Genomic DNA, 19,339 nt, shown 5'->3' with positions numbered 1-19,339 from the left:
CACTGACAGACAGGTAGTGTTGACACTGTACCTAGAGAGGCTGCCCTCAGTGGCCAGGCTCGGGGAGTCATCGAGGACATTAGGTTCACTGCAGGAGGGGCAGGGAGATTAAGAATTTAGGGAAAGAAAATGCAAAAAAGCATGCGCTTGTCTCTGTTTTCAAGGGAAAAAATATCAACGGAATAAAAAAGCAAAAAAGGACGGTAACATTAATTGGTCTCACGCTCAACAGCATATCTATGACTCAGAGGAGCTGAAAGAACATCTGATCACAGGAGCAGTCTTTAGGGGGAGTTTACACTGCAGGGAGCCTTCCACATCTCTGCTGAGATTTAGGGAGCTGAGAAGTTCAGCAGGATGTGTTTCCACAGGAAATAAGGGGAGGGAACTATTTTCAAAGCTGTTTTCCTGCAGCATTTTCATTTATTTCCATTCTATTTACTTCCAACTTCATAGAAAGCTTTTTCCCTTCCCCATGAGCCACTTCTTTTTGAGGGAGGGGTAATCTATCTCCCATGAGCTACAGACCTTCTGTATGACTCTAAGGACAAACATCTGGAAAATAAGGTCTTGTAGTGCAGTGACACTGTAAACAAACACCTGGCGAGGATCCTGGCAAAGAAGTACATCATCTCACTGCTTTTCTGCACTGCAGCCATCAGGCAGGAACAGCCTGCTCAGCCCATAGGAAAAACATGAAAGGAGGAAAGCAGTCTGCTGGGCTACCAGCAGCAAAGTGGTAATAATATCACTTAGCATTAATTAGTTTACATTTGTGAGGCAGTCTGGAAGCCCAGAGGCCATCCATAACTAAAAGGGCACGACATGGAGGACTGATTACACTTGCTGAGCTGGTCCTTTCCCTACCAAGATGAAAAGTCTCCTGCTAGGAGACTTAAAAAGTACTTAACTACTTAAAAAGTAGAGAGCAAAGATCTCTGGTAATTAAAGTCTTTTTTCTCTCAGCATCACCATGATTTAGGATTGCACAAAACAAAGATTGCTATCAATCAGCTGTGACTCTTATGAAGTTTATACACTGAAGATGGCAGTGAAAGACTGAGGAAAATGCAGCCTTGCATATTAATTTTTCAAGAAACAAAGGGACTGAATCAATTGAGTTCAAAAGTCAAATGAGTTCCTGTAAGCCCTTTTGTGAAAACTCTCAGATAAAATCTGTGCAACTTCTCTCTTGTAAATCACCTCTCCTATCTCTACTGGCATGTACCACAGCTGTTACTTTTCCTTCATGTATCAAGGTTATATCCTTAATTCCAAGCAAGACTGGGGAGGGAGCAATGTTGTTTGATTTTCCAAGGCTGGTCAACAGATAATGTAGAATATGTTTTTTAAATAACATTTTTTAAATGTTCAAAGGAAATAAAATAAATTAATCTATCCACTGCCAGATATCCTTGGATAACTTGTTGCAGACAAATAAAACAATAAACATTGCTTACTTAGAAAAAAAAAATCACATTTAAATGCAAAACTTCTCTCTACTTCTTCTAAAGCTGTACATTTCCCAAATTCCAATCTCTTTCTCACCACTCCATGTTAACCAGGAATAAGGCATTCAAAGTTATTTGTATCAACAAGTATATTTCTGGTTTGAAACAGTATTAAAGCCCATCTTTAAATACGACATTCAGTTTCTGCCCAGTTACTATTCTAACAAGGACAAAGATCACAGGGAAGAAAACAAAGTAAATCAAACAGGATGCCTCTGTCCCCTTTCCCAGCTTCTCAGGATTCTTCCCCACTCCCTACACAGTTTGGGTATGGTTCCCTAGTTCAGTGCAAAACCGCAAAACCCTATTTTCTTTTTCCTATTCAGCAGTAGCAGAGGAAAATAATAATGCTGAGTGTTTCTGAAACTGTTTAAGAGGAAAGTTTCTGTGGATGACAGCTTGTTCTTACGGACCTTACATGACACAGATCATCCTGGAAAATCGTTATTTCCCACCCTGCATCCTCGGTCCAACACTACAGGATGAAGAAATTTAGCATTGCTATGCTGGCACTGATCCCACTCTCCCATCCCTCTGATGTACCTGAGCCATTTCTGCTCTCATGACTATAATGGGAAAGGTGAAAAGCCCATGTTGTTACCTTTGGCTGGGCAACATGCCCACCTCAGCCTGAGGTGCAGACACGCTGGAGAGATGGCTGGAGAACCGCCTCCTCCCAATGGCACCCATAAGGTATGCTTCTTGTTCACTTACCACACTGGGCATGCTCAGGGAGTCATCTGGAAAGAGAGGAAAAAACAGGAAAGGAGAGGAAACAACCACCCCAAACCCCACCTTCCTCTTCTCAGTTCTCAAGAGACAACAGGATGCCAAGGGGGTACCCAGCATTTACGTACCCAGAGCCCAAACCTGCAAACTGGAATATGCCATTAGATTTTACAGTGAAGAGAGACAAACACATAAACCCCTGCAGGATGAGGAACCTGGCACATGCAGGGCAGGAATTTATCTAGGCTTTCAGCTTAAATGGCTCTCAGGAAAACGCGTTTGGGGAATTCAGCTTCCACTAGGGCTTAATTCCTGTGATTAATAAATTCCTTGTTAATATACAGTATTTCTGGCATAAAAGTTGTAACGAGGCGTTTTGCTGGTGTGAAATAAACTGCTGCTGTGACATAGCAAAGCACTGTTACAAAAAAGAAAATACATGACAGCAAAGTGCAGCACTCACATCTTTAACACACTTTGGGACATGCATCTTAAAGTGTCACCAAAAAATTGGATAAATTGACTCAAAAACATCATACTTCAACTGAATTATGCAGAGTTGGACAGTGGTCAGGACTGCTTAAAATTTTCAGCCCTGTTTCAAATTGTATAAAGTACCTGGAAAGAAATTACTCTGTCGTGGTTTTTACCATAACAGCTTTTAACTATAAATAAATAAAACAAAGAGGAGGTTTTGTGTTGTCATTTTCTCTTTTCTTTTTGACCTTTGCCAATTCTGATGTACTGAAATATTTTATGGCAGCATTAAGCCAAGGCAGGGCTGAGGCAATAATGACTCAGTGAGATAGGAAGATAGCACTTACCATTCCTCACGGTGGCTCAGAATTAATACATGGCTGGAACTAGTGTTTGCCACAGTGAGTAAATATCTGAGCAATGTAGGAGCAGCACAGTTGTGGGTGTATTGTACAATGTTTAGAAATGAACCCAGCTAAAATAAAGTTGGGCTGAGCCTGGAAACTTTCAGGTTAACTGCTCTTTCTCAAAAGGCAATTCTGCTGTAACTGCACAGGCCTTTCTTTTGAGCCCCCCATTTCCACTCCTTTTGTTCGATGTCTTTGGGGGTTAGCAGTCCTCAAATACAGAAGTGAAGCAATTAAGTTTCAGGCATTAGACAACCAGCCATTGCAGCACCAGAAGCCAGTATCCCTGCAAAAGCAGGGGGAAGCCCAAGCCTGATGCCATATGAGCAGAGTTTCCTACCCTGGCTTTCAGTGAAAGACAGCTCAGAAGCAGAGAGAAGGCAAAATTCCAAGAAAAACATGAAACTCAGATGGAACAACAAACCAATATTTCGATCATTGCAAATAAGTCCCCAGAAGATTCACTATCCCATTCCTTCTAAACTGGCACCAGAAAGCCTGGCAACCTCAGAACCTGCCAGCTGCCAAAAAGGGAGATCAAGCTTTTGTTGTCAGTAGGTTTAAGGCTTAACTTCCTCTTTGTTAATTGACACAAGAACAGACAGTCCACCCTGTGGAGAGCCACAGCTGGATCCCATGCAGCACAAGGACAACATATTTCATGTCAGAGCACCTGGACAGAAGTGATGAGCAGGAAGTACTAAGATCCTGCAGGAATGGGATCCTAACCACAGAACCACAGCCCCTTCCCACTGTTGTGAGGAAGGTCAAAGAGAGGACTGGTTGTCAAATGCCTTGTCAGCACTGTGAGGATTGCATGTCAGCCCTGATCTCAGACACTAAAAATTTGCCTGTGCCTTTCCCTTTTCCTTGCCACAGCTCAGGAGGCAATGAGGAGATATGCACAACCCAAGTTCTAACACCACAAATGGTGTAGCAATCCCACCAATTTCTCAGCCTCGTGCTCCTGTGGGCCTTGTGTTCACACCAGTACAGGGGCAACTGTTTTCCCCTCCCAGCTGATCTCTGGGACATCGAGAAAACACCTTCACTGCTTGGGGATTAGCTTGAATCAGCAGCCACGTACTTTCTTCATCCTCCTCATCGGTGCGGCTCAGCGTGTCCTGCGAGGCCTGCTGGGAAGGCTCGCTGTCCTGCTCCCAGACCGTGCCGGTGCCGGTGTTGGAGCGGGACATGGTGGCCAGGCTCAGGCGGTACGCGGAGGTGGAGGTGCCCACAGTGCTGACGGATGTCTTCCCTTGGTAAGCTGTGCCAAGAGGAGGGAAACCAAACCCAAGTCAGTGATGGCACTGGAAATCAACAACCAACCAGGCATTCTTGACACGCTGAGCACCTCATTCTGCCCAAATGAACGCGTGGCAGAGGTGATAAAAAACCCACAGCTGCCCTGGCTCACCTCACCTCTCCAAAATCTCTGGTTTTCTTATGCAGTGCAGTTTTTGCAACCTTACTGTTGTATTTTCCAGATCAGCTTCAACATTTAGGAACAAGACAAATTACTGCCAAGGAAAAAAGGCTGAAGCATTTCCTTTTGAATTTGTTTTCCTAAGAACAGAACACATCATCCCCTTACAGTGTGCAAGCAGCAGCTGCCATCTCGTGGCAACAGGAGTGACTGTCAAGGGAGAAAAGTGTGCCCTCATGCAGGAGAGAATTCAGCGCACCATAAGCTCGGGGATGCTGATCTGGACCTCACAATAGAGAAACCAAGGGGAGAAAGTAAGAGGTAGATCTGCTCCTGCCAGATATTTCCACACAAGTAGGTTTGGCTCTACAGAGCCTGCACTGGGTTTGGGGCTGCACAAGGCACTCCCCAGACAGTGAGAGCTGGCTGCTGGGGAATAGGACTCAGACTTAGTGGAAAAATGGGTGCATTTCACAATTAACCTGGACTTCTGTTGGTTGTCCAGTGGCAAGGCTGGGCAGGGCACAGGCTCCAGGGGCGGGCTATCCGGGAGGTATGTGGATTGCCCCATGCCCCTCCTAGGCAGTGGACAGGTCTGCCTCACAAGTAGGGGCGAGCAGCTGGCCAGACTGGGCTGATGGCCCCGAGCTCTCCCTGCCCTCCTTACCCGACCCACTGTGCACGGCCTCCTTCAGGATCTTCAGCTCATTGTTGAACTCGGCGATGAGGGAGCTCTTGCAGAGCGGGCGCGGGATGAACCGTTTCTCCAGCTGGTCGGAAATGTGCTGTCGGGCCGTCAGCTCCTCGTGGTTCTCAGCCGGCTGGGCCAGCAGCTGCAAAATTGGGACGTGTTAGCATGGCCAGGAAATGGTGCCCAGGGAACCGGGGCTAGTCTCCAGACCAGCTTCAGCCTGCAGCCAGCAGACCATCCTCTTTATAGGCAGGAGGTTTTTGACTCCAGCTATGAGGTTTCCATCTGTCTTTTGGGGGCAACCTTATATTTGACTGAACAGATATTAAGACCTCACTGGTACAGGGTATATGGGTTTGAGGTTTTAACATTAAAACCTCACTGGCACAGGGTATATGGGTTTGAGGTTTTAACATTAAAACCTCACTGGCACAGGGTATATGGGGATGAGGGCTTCCTAATGCTAAGCTCTACCCTTGGACATGAGACAGGTCCCTCCTCCACAATGATTTATTCTGTCCAAGAGACAAGGTAGGCTAAATAAGTTGGAGTACCATGTGCTGGTCTACTTGATAAGCGGGGAAGAACCGTGATTAACTTGAGCCCCAGTTGCCTCAGCCTAGCAGCTGTCTGTCCATCCACAAAAGTCCTGTCAGAACCTTCACCCAGGTCCTTCCTGGCTGTTGGCTGTATTGCCTGGCTCTATGCAGAAGAGAGATTTCTGGAAGATTTCTGCCAACACCCTCCCAGGCTCAGCACATCCACACTACCTTGAAGTGCTTTGAGTGCCTTTGTTCTAAAATTAAGTGCACAGGCAAACACTCTTGGTCCAGCCTATACTACTTTCCATCCAGAGGAGCTAAGACTAGCTGTACTCCATGGATCAGAGATCCTGGATGACTGGCATACTCTTTAGTGCTGGCTAGGGAAAAGCCCTGTGATTTAGTTTCAAAGGGTTCTCAGGCCTACTAACTTCTGAAAGGTAATTCCCTACATAGAGTTCTGCCAGGAGTGCTGTTCCTCTGTTCTCAGCTGGGGAATAAGGGATATCTTGCCTTCAAGGCATGATCTGTCAGCAGCCAAAGCAACTGTTACCTTGCACTGGATGAAGGGCCGAAGGAGCACAAAGATAGGGATCCGTGTTCGTACGATAAAGTCGAGGAAATCCCACAGGGCCAGCCCTCCCACCTTCCGCAGGGCCATCTCTTTGACTTGCAGGCTCAGCCAGTACCACTGGCTGTCCAGCTGGCGTTCAAAGCAAACAAGGATCACCTTCAGGGCTACAGGGGAACACACACCAGCAAAGGGCAGTCAGAGATGTTACCAGTGTCCCTCACAAGCACTGGGGAAGCAATGAGGGGGGCCATGGTGGGCACAAACCTACACAGGCATGCTTGCATGCACGTGCACATGCACTCCCACACACCTTGGAGTCACAACTGTCCTTTCTATCAGTCTCCAAACATGGCAAGGAAGAGGCGACCACCCTTCTTGTAATAAAGGCCTTAGGATCAGGACTGGGAGTTCCATTTCCAGAGAAATTTTCCTACTTCATACCTAAGTTCCTCTGTATCTTCTTGCTCTATCTCCCCCTTTCCCTCCCTGCAGAGTTCTCTTGTCTTCCCAAAATTCAGATATTTTGAAAGCAGCTCAGGGTGGGAATACAGTCCTGGCTGATCAGAAGACCGCAAAAATCTTTATCGAGCATATCCACACAAGGAGTCGCCTTGTGAGCAGGTGATTTATAGATTAATGAAAAGAACCTTTCCGGCAGTGCAGCTACCAGAGTCATGGCCACACTGTAAGCTAAATACAAATATGGTCCAGTAAGCCAAGGGCTGTAGTTCACAGGAGTACAGTACAACAAATGGGGACGAACAGCGATGAGTTTCAAAACAATGCTCTTCACTGAAGTGGGGAGTGACCAACACTTGGCTCACAGGAGAGACAAGAAATCTCTCCCTCTCCATGCTCCACTGGTCTGGAACAAACAGGGAGGCTTGGGGGTTGGGGGAAGGTTGACTAGTCCATCTTTCTTCATAGGACAGCCAAGCCTTCTCAGCCATCATACATCTGTGTCCCAGTTTGTTGGGGCAGGGGTCTAAACCAGTGGTGAACTACCAGTGTTTCATCAGTGCTACCCCATTCCTCAGATATCACCTTTACCCCTAGCTAGCCAAGGGCCAGTGAGGCTGTGACTGTAGGGGCTGACAGGCAGTCAGACTCGCCTTCTGTGGCTTCACTGCTGTGCTCTGGCAGTATGAAAACTGAGTGACTTCTACCTGTGCTGCTCTCCTCCAGGTGCAGTGCTGACACTGCTCACCTTCCAGTATGTTCCAGAGATGCTCTTGACTTCATGCTCTGGCCTGGTCCCTTGCTCAGGACAAGTCTTAAAGCAGTTCTAAAGAGTTCAATTACCTCCTGCCTGAGATGGTTTTCTTTGGTGCTCTCTACAATCTTGAGCACTCCACTTTACCTCTGTCTCTTCTCAGAGGTCAGCAGAAGCCATCACTCACCCAGGTAGGCAGCCTGGCTGGTGGACTCTGCGAGCCCTTCCCGTCGCAGGTCCTTCCCTGCATCCCCTGGAGTGGAGCAGTGGGCAGGGGAGCTCTCCAGCATAAAATTCTTGCTTCTGGAAGTGCTGATGATTCGAGGTGGCAGGAGGATATTGATAACAGTCTGGAGCAGCAGCAGGACCTCAGGCTGCTCCAGCCAGGGGCTGTCTGAGATGCATTGGGAGGGGAAAGAGAGAGAAAGATCAGGCTACATCCCACCAAAGACACCCAAAAGATCCTGACCCTTTTCAGTTGCAAAACAGGGTGTATCTCAAATGTTCCCTATGCCAAAACTCCGTCCCCCACACCTTGTTATGCTGCTTCTCCTCCTGCAAGCAAAGGCAAAGTTTATTTTAGCACCAACATGAACACACACAAACACAGAGCTATGCAGCACAAAGAAATATCCCATTCAGTGGTCTCATTTCCTTTTGGCATTCCCCTCTCCCTTTACTCTTTGCTTTCATTTACAGATTTACCAGTGAAGACCCTTTATAGCAGAAAACAAGGACCAGGACTTGTGCCAGACAAGTGGCATGGATTGGACAGACTGTGATCCACAGGGGCACACAATTTCTGTGACCTCTGCTCCCCTCTGTGGGTTCTGCTACGACAGATTTATCTCACCCTGCACTCCAGTTTCAAAAGCAGGAGCATATCTGTGTAAGACCTGACTCAAGAACCACGGCACAGCTGAAACAAAGGAAAGAAACAACAACAACAGCTTCTCCCAGTGGGGCTTTTTTCAGTCTCAGACCCAAAGGGCACTTAGCTGACACACTGCCAGTGACAGAAAATCAAATTAAAAAACAAAAATAAAATACAGAGGGCAGGGAAAGTGCAAACATCAGTTGTCAGAAAAGGGGGAGAAAAATTCCTTTTGTTAAATTAGTCAGACCTTTGCTTCCAGATCCTACTGTGAGCACAAATGGAATCAGTAGGTTTAAAAGCATTCCTTCCCTTCTTTCCTGATTGGTGAATGGGGAGACGACATGGCTTAGGGGGAAATCTTCTTTCAAAGCCTGTGCAGTAATAACAAGAAAGGATTAAAAGATTTCATCAGCAGATCACGCACACAAGTCACTGCAGGGAATGATGATCCCCAGGCACCCTGTTTACACAGTGTAACACCAGCATTGATGACCTGATTGAATAACAAGCCCTCAGACTACTTAGTCAGGAGTAAAAGGAACTCACAGAGTAACACAGGGGTCACCTGCTCTTGTGGCAGGCAAGATGTAAGAAGCCCAGATTCCTAACTCTTACATATCATTAATAAAATCAGATGTATCCCAGAGGAGTCAGCTGAGTGTTAGTCCTAAGTTCTGCACTTCTGTGAGTGGCATCAGGACCTGACCCAGACTATGAGGAATAAAAAAAGGAACAGAGGAAACTGCACAAATGACATAAGGTAAATATCCTGCTATCCGAACATGGAGGCTATTCCCAAACACATTTTTTGTTCTGCCTCACTTTGTTCTGCCCCATCATCCTCCCTAACACAAAGAATGAACTCCTGAAAAATAAACAAAATGCACATTTACTTCTTGACACACAGTCAAGCCTGAATTGAATGGTCTTTCACCTTCTTTAGAGGAGGTAATACAAATGACTGTCTAGTGACAGCACTTCTGCTCATTTACAGCATCCCAGTTCCTACAGACTTAGCTGTGAAATACAATTCCTCAAGCTTGCAGACCTGGGCTGAGAAATTCCAGGAGAAGAAGTTTTCTGATGGAGTGTGAAGTACTTCTGTTTCCTGTCCTGCTGGAAGTATCAGGAATTATGACTACTCATGTGTTTTTCTTGACATGTTTGGTTTTCATTACATTTAAAGCTCACGAATGAGTGAACAGGGAGAAGAGGGTAAAAAAAGTAAAAGCTCCCAATACTTTAAAAAACACTATTAATTTGGTATCTGGTTTAAAAAATAAATCAATAATATTTCAGAGAAGGTGAAGGGGGCCCTTTTTTTGTTTTTGATTAAAGAACCATTGCCTCAGAGTTGGAAGAAACCTGTGTCAGTTTGTACCAAAAAGTGGTTTTGTGCCTCATGCTCTGAGCTGGCACTGTGTTTTAGTCCCTTCCCAAGCTGCCCTAATGCTCAGAAATACCTCCCTAAGTATTCAACTGGATGTGCCAATGCATACTTAAGTATGCAAGTTGGAGCTAGATTAGGAAATCTGTTCCTTCTTCGAACACCACTCTGACTAACCTCAAGTTAATGGGGGGAGAAAAGGATACAGAGGCAGAAAGACTCTGCAATAGTTATGGCACTGTTATGAGAAAGGAACAGTGATGAAATGATCCAAAAAGTCCAGAATGCTTTCTTTTTTATTCTGGATAAAAAGGATGCCATTGCGTCAGCAGCTGAAAAGCCAAGTTGCCCTGCTTTTTGTGCTGGCACACTGTGTGATCGGTTCAGGTAAGAGCAGAAGCGCACAAACTCCACTCTCAGTTGCACACGTGGTCCCACAGGAAGACAGGAAGGGTTGCATGGACATGGCCCAAGCCAGGGCCCATCTCCCTGGGGTAGGAGGCTTATCCTAACTCCTTAGATCCTGCAGAGAATCCTAACCTGCTTATCAGAGCCTTAAACAGCATCCATCAGCCAAACTCCCTTGGACTTCAATGGCAGTGTTAAGCTGATGGATGCTTGCTCTGGACTTGGCCCCAACAGAGGAATTCTGAGCTCAGCTCAAGCCTTCAAAAAGGAGGGAGAATTTACATGTTGCTTCTCTTTAATTTTTGGTGTATATTCCACAGTTTTTGCCCAGCTTTCGCAGAAAGAAAACAGAGCACCGATGAGTTGGTGTCTCAACCCGAGGCTCTAACAGGCCTGGCCACAGGCCAGGGCAGACACACCTGTATCTGCAATGCTACAAGCCGGACAACAGCTGTGCTGAAGGGAAGAGGTGGTGAGAGATAAGGGCTGAGATGAAGAAGGGGTAATCCGTCAGCCACACTGGAGGGTCCTACTACTCCCATCACCTGCAATACAAACAGAGCACATCACCACAACTGGCTGCTTACAGTTTCACCCATGCCATATCCTCCAACATCAGTGAAATGGAGGTGCCTTTCATTGAGCACTGAGTTGGGGTGGATCTAGGAGAACCAGCCCCCTCAGTGGTCCTTGCAGGAGCTGGGGCCAGTGAGGGGAAGGAGTACTAGCAGGGAAAGGAAGAGGAGAAGAGGGAACCAGCAAGGATGGGAGGAATGCAAAGGGAACCTGGTACATTTATAAATGCACCCAGTACCAGCCTTGAATGACCAGCACTGGACCGGTGGAACAGCTAGAGTTGGAGGATATGTCATGTGACAACTGTAACAAATAAAAATATATCATCAAAGCAAAAAGTCTGCATTGAAACTGGACATCTTTTCCCTTCCCTTGCTGTTCTACTTGAAAAATAATGTCCTAAGTCTGACCCAAGCCGGGTTTTGCACAATGTTCAGATTCCTCTCAAACACAGTCTCTTCTCAGGAGCTGTAAGCATGATTTCTCTCACCTGACTGACCCCAGATGTCTGAAGCAGAGTTGCCTGCATGCGACCTCGTCTAGAACTACCTGAAATATCAGCACTAGAAAACAGCATTTCTAGAGTATAAATAACTCTATTTATACTGTTTTGGGATGTGTCCCTCCGGAGGAATTAAATCACAGGCCTGCATATGCCTGTTTCTCTCCATGACTAGACACATGTAGATGATGGGAACAGGGAGAAGTTACCTGGCAGATGACTAAGCTTACGGGAGATGAATACACGCTTCTTTCCCAAATTTAGCCTGGGCAAAAAGCTAATAACCAGTTTTGTATCATAAAACCAAAAGACAATTTAGAAGGGAAAAAGTCAGAGCCCTTTCTTTGCATCACTATGGATTACCATTGAGATCAGCCTTCCTGGATGATCTCTTTTGGGCTTCTTGATGCAGCTGGTCTACACATGATACAGCATGTAATCAGGGTGCTCTCACAGTGCACACAGCTCTGACAGCTGGAGTACATCTTTGCCTGGTAGCTCTCCCTGATGTTCCCAGTCAGCTGAATGTAAGCATGACAACTGCACTTTAGCACTGCAGAGCTTTCTGTTTGTAGGGCACTGGCTAATTCTTAATGCCTCTTGGAGAGCCTGCTGCTGTGATTCACCCTGCCATGCCTGCTTGCCAAAGTGGAAGTCCATTCCAAATTTGTGTTTGAGCTGTGTAGCAGCCTCTGCATGGAGCAACTCTAAGTAGTCTGAGTGCCCAGAGCTGGCTTAGCTCCAGGCAGCTTGAACCTCTGCATGAACAGGGAAGAAGTCTTATATACTGACAGGTTGAAGCTTCCCTGCCCTTGCAGCAATGAGTACTGAATGGACTTGAAGGACAGGAACCTGGCAAAACCTGATATTGCATTTTAGCTGGTGATCATTGTTTTCAAAGCCCCTCAGAGCACTGGTAAACCCTGAAAAGTTTTTCTGTTGCTGCTAGAAGTAGTTACAACATTTTTGTTCTAAGGAGAAAATGTTATAAAACCCAATAACAATAAAAATGCTAGTGCAGCCTTTCCCCCTTTATTTGTATTTTTTTCCACATGGAATGAAAGCACGAATGTTTGCCCAAATGGCTGGAGTTACATTGCTATCAAAGTGGGGGCTTGTCCTCAGTGTAACAGCTGCACAAACACTAGAGTCTATCTCTGAATGACCAAGCATGTCTCTGTTGTAACACACCTAGGAGCATAAACTCTACTAGGAGTGGGATCTGAACATTGTACAGTGCAAACCTGTACTAGATCAAGCCAGGGACATTGCAAACAGTGGAGTCAATCCACCTTGTAAACCCTTCTAACTAGCCAACCCCCGATGGCCTCTGACAGAGCCACCAGGGCCCTTCCCCCACCGGGGATGGTAGGTACCCCCAGTGCCACCTTCTCCCTGTCTCTACCAGGTGTGTGCAGTCTCCACCACCCCACTCTCCAACTTGCAGCCCTCAACTCTCAGCTCAGTCTGGCAAAGGTGGATCTTCAAAGTGGTGTGTGGGAAGCAACGGAAATAAATCGCTTGACCGCTGCTACCGGTCACTGTATCTCCCCATGCACCACTTCAAAAATGAACCTTGCTATCTCTAGTGTCACTTGCGAAGTCCCCCTGCCAGGGGTAAGGGGGACAGGTAAAATGACAGGAGTGGGAATGAACTATCATCTTCAGTCCAGAGAAGTCAACAGCAGGGGGAGGTTTAGTAAAGGTTCATGGGGTTGCCACTTGGCTACTCACCAGATTGACACAGACATTGATCAGAGACCTAAGGTGAGGCAGGAAGGATATGATAGGCTGCCTCTGAAGTGTCAAACAAACCCCTTCAATCAAACTGCTGGCAGGCTCCCACTCAACCTGGCGCCTGCAATACAACAGTAGGTTCTGTTAGCCACGGGCTCCTGCCCCCCACCAGACGCCCGCGACCGACACACAGTGACACCCACGGAGGAAACGCTTCAGACAGCAGTGACGTCCCAGGGAGCACAGAGTGCGTGACAGACGGAGGGTTTTACCCCCGCAGCTCAGGAAAGCACAGAGCCACAGACCACATCGGGCATTTGGGAGACAAGAAACACAGCAGAGGGTCTTTGCTGCTCACAGCAGCAGTGGTGAAGCTGCATTTCGCTCCCTGACGATTCCCTCGGAAAAGATGAAAAATGAAAGGGAGCCCCAGACAGTGGTCTCAGGTGTCCCTATGTGGGGAAAAGATCTACTGTGCCATGCTACCAGCTGAGAGTGAGTCCTCCATGTAGCTTATGGATGTTCTCACTGGAAGCCCATCATCTTAGTGTCCTCTGTAAGCTACTGTGCAGCTTGGTCTGCTCTGCCAGAGCGACTCATAAACACAGACTGCCTCAAATGTAAACTGACCCAGTAGTACAATCTTTATCTCCCTCATCCTGTGCAGGAGGGATGATTCATTTTCTATCAGCAGCAGTCCTTCATTCCAGGATCCTTTCTTCGCTGACACTTTGCTTTTTTCACCAAAACAACATTTAGGGCTTGTGCCAGCTGCTGAAAAGATTCGCCTTCCTAGTCGTAAGCAGGCACAACATAGGTAACATCAAAGTGGTTCATACCCTTCATCTCAGGGCCTGACTCTTTGGAGTCAGTGCAGTTCAGAAGCCAGCATCTGACTAAGCACTTTTTGGGACAGAAAGATAAGGCTGGCATAGCCTGTCAGCTCAATCCTAAACAGTATCCTAGTCGAGCTCCCCAGACTGCCCAGAGACGTGGGGGACGAAGTGTTCACTACGTGTGTTCTTATACAGACCAACATATGTTCATCTTTGAGCATCCACAGTTCTTAGATCTCCAGAATAGTAGTTTGTTCTTGCATTCTTCTTACACACGCACTGCTTCCACTGGGTTTGGAGCGGGGTGCCCACAGGAGGCAGCATATAAGACTGTGATGTAAGTACCCCAATGGATGGCTCTTGGGCTCTGGCACCCAGGCCCATCCCTAAGAGACCCAATGATGGCCCAGTGATGCTTAAATGTAGATGCTGTATTTGATCCAGTGGCTTTGAGTCCCTTTGTGTACAGAAGAGCAATTTCAGCCAAGCATAGGTACAGGCACAGACAGAGAGAATATGAAGGGAATTTGAATGTATGAACATCCATTCAGTTTACATAAAGAGGAAAGATCTTCAGGAACAGAATACCCTTTATCTGCCTTTCAGGGAGAAGAAAGTATGAGCGAGAAAAGAAAGAATGAGCGAGAAGCAGACAAGACATGACAAAGAATCAAACCACCAGGAAGGACAAGTATCAAAATTTCTGCCTCTGAGTTCCCTACAAGGGCAGGAATTTCTTGAAGCAGGTTGTTAGCCAAAGGAAAGCGATAGATAGTGATGCCAGAAAGAAGAGATCACCTCCCTTTTATTTGCTCCATCTTTGCTGGGTACAGATAATTTACACTGGGACCTAATTCTGATGTTCTCTGACATGATTTGGCTTCTCAGCTGAGACTGACAGCAAAGGGACTGATTCAAGCAGTTTAGGACATATGCCGATGGGGGTCACTAAGACCAATGACTCTTTTTACTCAGATCACTGCAAAATTTACAGGGCTGAGAGATTTTATACTACACAGGCTGGATTTGTACCACTGCCTCCAAGGTAGGAACACTCCATAGTCAGTACTTCTTGAAATGGCCAAAGCCTGTGCCATAATGCCACTGCGTGATGCACCAGGCTTCCACTAGCCCCTGACTTGATGCAGATCTGTGCCCTTTACTCGGGAGCATCCAGAAGCTATCGCATAGCTCCAGACTATTTTCATCTTTACAGTGAACGTAACAGTACAGCCATGCTACAAATACTCTTGCTACAGTTTAACTTTCCAGTACAAAATAAAATTAATCTCCTCAACTCACAGCTAAGGTAAATAAAGAGGGCAGTGAGATGGTAAAAATCTGAAGACTTATTTCGGGGAAAGAAAAATTACATTTCTGGAAGTTCTCTCTGTAGTTCTCAGTAACCGTGTGTTTCTTTTGTTACCAGAAGACACAACAAAAGTGTCCACATAAACACATAACAGAGATAAAAACACCTGTTAATTTTCTGACACGTTGTAAAGATTCGCTGCAACGCGACAGCTTTAGCCAGGATGACACATCCACACTTCAAGGCTCGCAACATCAGAAACGGACCCCCGTGGGTTTCCAGCGTACCAGCTCACCTCAGAGTAGGCATCTTGTGAATTTTATTGAACATACGATCCAATCTCTTTAAGATGAGGATAAGGGCAGGTCTCACCGCCTCGGCCGTCCAGTCGGTGATGGGCAGCATCTCCATGATGTAGCGCCGGAGCCCGCGGCTCTCCATGGTCTGCGTGTCGTAAGGTGCCAGTTTCAGCAGGGAGTGTGCGATTTCCGCCAGCCTGCAACCGGGGATCGCGAAGAGGGAAGTCAAACACAACTTGCGTTTCTCCACGCGTGCAAACGAACTAAATGGTCAATCTTTGGCAGCCTAGTAAAAATGTGCTGCTATTTAAACTCTTAGACATGGTCTCTAAACAATCTGTTAAGATTGTCTTGCTGGAATCACTGTTTAAGAACACGAGCGGTCTAAAAATTACTTTTACATTGACATTAAATGCGCCGAAGGGACATGAGGAATCACAGATTTGTGTAGCTAAAAACAAAGTATTTGAGCTGTCAATCAGACTACAACATTGCAAATGTCTGTGAAATACAGACCCGATAAAACCTATTTGTCAATATTCATTAATATCAATATTATTAAAACGGATTTGGTTTGGTTTTGTGCTTGTTTTTCAGTGTTACTACTGTAAAAAGTCTCACTGTACAATTTTCAGGTGTTAAAATTTTAAAAATAATGTGTCCGTGGGTTTACACAACACGTCCTTTGTAGGATTACTCCCTGCAGCTTTGATTTGTTTCTCCTGATGCCTCTACAGATTGTGTTGCTGTTGCTTCTTCTAACCCTCCCAGATGGCCTTGCCGATGGCATTTTCTGTGTTGACTACGAAATATCGTGGCAGCATTTAACTCACACTTGCAGTTTGACAAAGATCTTCTGAAATGAACGTTTGTGGCAAACAAAGACTATAAATAAAGCTGCATCTACTAATAAAAGGGATAGAAATCTGTATACTCCCTGAAACGGACTTTGTAGTGTATGATTACAATACAGCCTTATCCATATTGTGGGGGAGTTTTCTGAAATGCCTTCAACTAATGGAACATATCTCTATTCTCTTTATAAACTGCCTAGCAATATCAAGGGCAACAAATTCTTCAGATTAACCAAAAGTCCTATAAAAGTTTTTCTTTATCCACTTTTTCTTTATTATTCCTTTTTACAACTACTTTGTCCTACTATGGAGTAGGTCTGTTTTCTTAAACACTGTGAAATTTAAATTATCATATAATTAAGCTTCTTGCTGGCAACTTAACATGTGGCAATCAGTGATACATAATGGTATATGAAAACTTCCTTATGTGTTATAAAGTGTGAGATCCATTTCATCCAATTTGAGAGGTCAGTCTCAATTAATCTTCTAGTTCTGTTCATGCAGAAAGAAGCAACCTGGGAAATTCTTATCTTCCCAAAATACTGGCATAAACAGCTCACTGGATATGCATCTCCCTTTTTCATTGGGTCCACATAGATCTTTATGACTTTTGCAGACTAAACATTTAACTTCTAAATGGCTAAAATTGGGTGAGATTCAGCCTGTATGAAGTGACTAGCATATTATCTTACTTTCTGAAGCCTCTGAAATGGCACCTGTCAGCCTCCCAGGACCATGGCTGTCACATCACGTTCTGGTAAGTCTGCTCTCTAGGTAGAACTCAGTTTTTTCCTCCAGTGGTTAAATGTGGTCAGTCATTTCAATGATACTTACAAATTTATGTAAGAACCATGATGAAGTTTGCTTTTATTTAAGACCGTCTGTGATTAAGCACTTCAGGTTCCAACCCCAACAAACAGATATTTCTAGCACCTCCAGGACATTTAAGAGAATCAGAGCACAGCTCATTATCTGCTGCAAATCAGCCCCTTGGTTTTACTGCTGTAACCTTTGACCGTGAAAGACCTTTCTTGAAAAGAATGCAGTATTTGCCAGTTGCAAGTGTAAAAAGTATGAAAAACTGACAAAAGAATTGGGTCCCAGTTGTTGGACAAACTTCTCAGCAGCAACTTATGTTATTTTGTGTTTACCATGAACGGCAAACTCAGAGAATCAGGACCAAAGTGCTTAGGAGGCTCTACTCCCAACTTCTTCTAGGTCAACACCACGTGAAACTTTGCAGTGAGCGTCCAGCCAGCAAGCTGGGCTCAGTGCTGCACCTTAATAAAAGACTTGTGCACCTCTTTATCCTGTAAATGCCTTCTGCCCCATCCTCCTCCCTATTTCAGGCACTTATGGAGTGGTTGCTCTGCCTTTCTTGCTTGTTAATTGCTGGTTCTGATGCACTGAGCCACAGGAAAGGATACAGCTTTTATTCAGCCAGTTAGGCAGTCTCTCCCAACTCCTGCCCCCTGTCGATACAGGCTTATCTGCCCTGATCTTCACTGCCACTGATTCTCATATATCAGATAGGCTTCCATGGAGCTATTTCAGATGGGGGTCTGAATGAGACCAGAGGAGAGCTTAAGAAACCTTCCTTATACACAGGCAGCATCAGGTACAATCTGAGGAACATCCAAAACAACCTCTGCGTGTTTCAGAGAGCAAAATGCAACTACGCTACCAAAAAGTGATTCCATCTGCTATTATGAAAACTTAAGAGCTAAAAGAAGGGAATCTCCCTGAAACAAGCAAGAAAAGCAGCATGCCAGTGGAATACCTCATGTGGGACTTCACATCCAGCAGCTCCAGAGAAGTCACGCGGGGCTCACCAGCCAGATTCTGCAAAATCTTCAGCCTTGGACCACAGTGCTTGTAAAACTCTGTGCAGATATTCAGCAATGACTCCCGTGGTCTCCTGAACTCCTCTCTGGCAATTCGTTCATCCAGCTCCTCTCGGGGAAGACCCTGGCCCTCCTCCAATATGTGAAGGTTCTCCCTGGAGAATATTAAATGAGACAAAGTAGGAAGTGTTATATGCAGTGGATCAGCAGGGATAGATTATAACAGTGTCTCCATCGTGTTTTTGCAACAGGTGCTTTCTGCTGCAATTGAAAAGCAGTTGCACCTGCAATTAAAAAAACAAAAAAGGAAAATTATAATATGCAAAGTCATGCTAAAAATGTAAATATTTTTCTGTATGAACTATCCTTTGCTACCCTCCCCTGAAAAAAGGCTGCCTGCCACAGCAGCAGTGCATATAAACAGTTCATCATATGTCATGGAAGACTGGGCAAAGATTTTACTATACCTGATAAAGTGTAGTTTGGTTCCTTGTTCAGGGTACCTGGGAAAACAGAAACAGGGAGGTTTTAAACAGCACCTTAGTAATGTCTAAACTGTGCCTTTCTGAAAGAAAGTGATACTGTTGTAGCCCAGAGGTTTACTCACCAGGGCAGGATGGTATCTTGTGTCACTGGAACCATGGCTACACGTAATTACCACATTGAACAGCCTTTACCTCCCAACTGGCTGCAAACAACATATTCCTACAGTTATCCACCTTGTTATGAAAGGACAAATTTAAGCTTACAAACCATAGCCCTCTTTCAATTTCTCTTACTGATTTTCCCTCCAGTGCTCAGTCTGTTCCACGAATCCAGAGCTCACCAAGTGGAAAAAACACCTCAGTGTGTTTTTTTATTGTCATTTTCTCTTGACGCTTCTTGTTGAGAAAGCATTAATAAACCTTGCACCATTTGGCTAACATGTCCAAGGCTGTAACAGTGATCATGCATGAGACTCCTGCTGTTGCCAGCAGATGTCTGTTGCAATGATAATACAGTAGAAGAAATATGGGCAGGAAATCTGGAGCAGTGCAAAAATATTTTGGATCAGAGATTGAACATTTGATAATCAGAAAGATCTGGAAATGTAAATCAAGATGCCTGAGTCACAGAGCATTGGGAATCTCTGCACTG

At 45.4% G+C, this 19,339-nt stretch overlaps 1 protein-coding gene across 1 annotated transcript in view; it reads right to left on the bottom strand.

Annotated features, from left to right (window-relative positions):
- UNC80 (unc-80 homolog, NALCN channel complex subunit) overlaps positions 1-19,339 on the bottom strand; it is a 117,647-nt gene that overhangs the window by 10,466 nt on the left and 87,842 nt on the right. Inside the window, exons 49-60 of the mRNA XM_018071749.2 lie at positions 18,670-18,705; positions 18,139-18,357; positions 15,501-15,701; positions 13,055-13,178; positions 10,662-10,787; positions 8,695-8,818; positions 7,758-7,964; positions 6,337-6,521; positions 5,218-5,383; positions 4,212-4,391; positions 2,113-2,251; positions 32-88 (exon numbers count right to left, since the gene is read on the bottom strand). Of these exons, the coding sequence (XP_017927238.1) occupies positions 32-88; positions 2,113-2,251; positions 4,212-4,391; positions 5,218-5,383; positions 6,337-6,521; positions 7,758-7,964; positions 8,695-8,818; positions 10,662-10,787; positions 13,055-13,178; positions 15,501-15,701; positions 18,139-18,357; positions 18,670-18,705 (1,764 nt within the window). The remainder of the gene's footprint in view (positions 1-31; positions 89-2,112; positions 2,252-4,211; positions 4,392-5,217; positions 5,384-6,336; positions 6,522-7,757; positions 7,965-8,694; positions 8,819-10,661; positions 10,788-13,054; positions 13,179-15,500; positions 15,702-18,138; positions 18,358-18,669; positions 18,706-19,339) is intronic.

Source organism: Manacus vitellinus, unplaced genomic scaffold, assembly GCF_001715985.3.
Source record: "Manacus vitellinus isolate BGI_N305 unplaced genomic scaffold, ASM171598v3 scaffold_20_pilon, whole genome shotgun sequence".
NCBI lineage: Eukaryota > Metazoa > Chordata > Aves > Passeriformes > Pipridae > Manacus > Manacus vitellinus.
The sequence above is the reverse complement of the archived record's forward strand: the minus strand, read 5'-3'. Positions and strand labels throughout refer to the sequence as shown.